Source organism: Aplysia californica, unplaced genomic scaffold (assembly GCF_000002075.1).
Source record: "Aplysia californica isolate F4 #8 unplaced genomic scaffold, AplCal3.0 scaffold01132, whole genome shotgun sequence".
Classification (NCBI taxonomy): Eukaryota; Metazoa; Mollusca; class Gastropoda; order Aplysiida; family Aplysiidae; genus Aplysia; species Aplysia californica.
In genome coordinates this window covers 94,116-96,495 of record NW_004798402.1, presented here as the reverse complement: position 1 = coordinate 96,495, position 2,380 = coordinate 94,116, and the positions used below count along the sequence as shown (strand labels likewise).

The following is a 2,380-nucleotide window of genomic DNA, read 5'->3' as shown; positions in this document are numbered from 1 at the left end:
ATCTGCAAGAGAGAGATGGGGGGGGGGGGGGAGGAGGGGGACAGAGAGAGATAGAGCGAGTAAGAGATTAACAGACAGACAGACAGACAGACAGACAGACAGACAGACAGACAGACAGACAGACAGACAGACAGACAGACAGACAGACAGACAGACAGATAGACAGACAGCAGACAGACAGACAGACAGAACAGATCGTCTACTAGGATCATCAGTCAAGAAAGCTGCTGTGTTACCTCTGTAAGGTTTTTTTCCATGGCGCATTGGACGACCTGGGTGCAGAGAAAGATGTCTGCATTTCCGTCGAGTTTCATGTCCGACATAGCGTTGAAAGCGACGCAAAACTCTAGGGCGTCCAGCCACCCTTGATCACTGTGAATAAAGGAAAATAAAAGTGAAAATGCTTTGAAAATAGTTCTATGGGCCCAAGTTGAAACGTTTTCCCGCACAGCGGTGCTTCATGGTGGAAAGGATAGACTTCATCTTTTCACGTGTCTGCCACCGGAGAGAGAGAGAGAGAGAGAGAGAGAGAGAGAGAGAGAGAGAGAGAGAGAGAAAAAGAGAGAGAGAGAGAGAGAGAGAGAGAGAGAGAGAAATCTTAAACATTGCATGGCTGAGACAAATCACTGCCTTAGAATTACAAAGTTTTATCTGACACTTTTGGCTGTTTTGAGCTTCTAAGGCTATGAGGTCAGAAACCAAATTAATGATCTATCACCTCCTTCAAAATCGTAAGATAATTCGGAGTCGTAATCAAGATACTCGAAGTACTGCAATAAAAAAAGTTTGACATGTTATGAAACTCACATTTTTTAATGTCAAATTTATCAAAACTAGGTACTGAGCAGATAGAACTTTGTAATTCTGTGCTGTCCCAGCATCCAAGACCACCCCAGAATAAAACAAAACTACGGTCAGATTGTTACGTTAAGTTCACAGTCAAAATGATCGAAAGAGTACCAAGTGCAATCTGTTATTGCATTATTATGTCAGCAGCTAGATCTATCTCCCTTATGTACGATGAACGGGCTTTGTGGTGCAGAGGTAAGGCGCCTTGCTGTCGCGTGCAGAATACCCTAGTTCTTTTTTTTGGTTTTTTTGGTAAGTGTTTTACAGCGCTCGCAACTGCATAAGGTCATATGAGCGCGCGGGACACACCTAATACTTTTAGTTGGTAGGAAATTTTGAATTTTGCCCGGGTGGCGGCCGAAGCCTACTCTTATCGATTTTAGACCACCAAGGGATCTTTAACGTGCACAACTTGCACACGGGCCCTCCGAGATTTTTCGCCCTTGTCCGAGAAGGCTAGGTATAGATCTTTCCTACCAGAAGATCAGGGTTGTGGCAGAAAGACAGCAGTTAGAAGAAGCGAAGGAGTAGCAGTAGAAAGGCTGCAGAGAGAATCAGGAGCCCAGAGGAAGGGGCAAAGGAGGTGAGGGGGTGGGGGCAAAAAGAGGAGACGAAAGCAGACGACAGAACATTGCTAGAGAGCAGGAAAGGAGGTGAAAGGAGACAAATTTAGAGAAGAAAATTTTTCGGTCGATACCTGGATTCGAACCCGGGACCTTTTGAATGAGAGGCCAACATCCTAACCTCTAGGCCACGAGAGCCCCATACCCTAGTTCGAATCCGGAGTAAGGAGAGTTGTATTATCGAGTACCTCGGTCTTTTCGATGGGATTCCTCTCAGCCCAGGATTACTTTGACAGCCAGGATGGAAGCCTGCATTTTAAATAATCTAAACTGTGTCGATGGTGCATTAAAAACGATCACATTAAAGTTTATTCTCACCTTTCTCTAACATCCCAAGCTAAAGATGCATCCGTGAGCATGCTGATGTGGTTTTGGTATTTTTCGTTTTAAAATTAAACAGTTCTTAAATGTTACTTAATATTCATTTTCTTTTTAAAAAATGATTCTCATTCATCGTCTGCCCCTTCTTTCAACCCCCACTGGGTTCTTGACACTGAGCTGGCTGGCAGGTGCATACACTTGTTTGGATAATACATGTATTATGTGTCCGTAGGGGTATGAACGAATGCATATCAGGTTTTGTCAGAATTCATTATAATAATAATATGTCGATGCCCCCGTGGTTAGAACTTGTAAGTGTTAGAGAGAGAAATAAAGTTTTTTTTGTGTGCATTATTAGGTAGACCTACATCAAATGTATTTTCATTAGCCATGGCTACTCAATACACGATATTTGGGAAAGAGAGAGAGAGAAGAAAAATGTGTGTGTGTGTATGTGTGTCTCTGTGTGTGTGTATGTATGTATGTGTGTGTGTGTGTGTGTGTGTGTGTGTGAGAGAGAGAGAGAGAGAGAGAGAGTGTGTGTGTGTGTGTGTGTGTGTGTGTGTGTGTGTGTGTGTGTGTGTGTG

General features: G+C 43.4%; 1 protein-coding gene across 1 annotated transcript in view; it reads right to left on the bottom strand.

The window, feature by feature from the left end:
• The window catches only part of LOC101850688, a gene marked incomplete in the record, with an annotated part of 23,827 nt that overhangs the window by 2,401 nt on the left and 19,046 nt on the right, over positions 1-2,380 (bottom strand). The window contains 1 exon segment of the mRNA XM_005111824.3: positions 237-372. Coding sequence (XP_005111881.2) covers positions 237-372 — 136 coding nt within the window.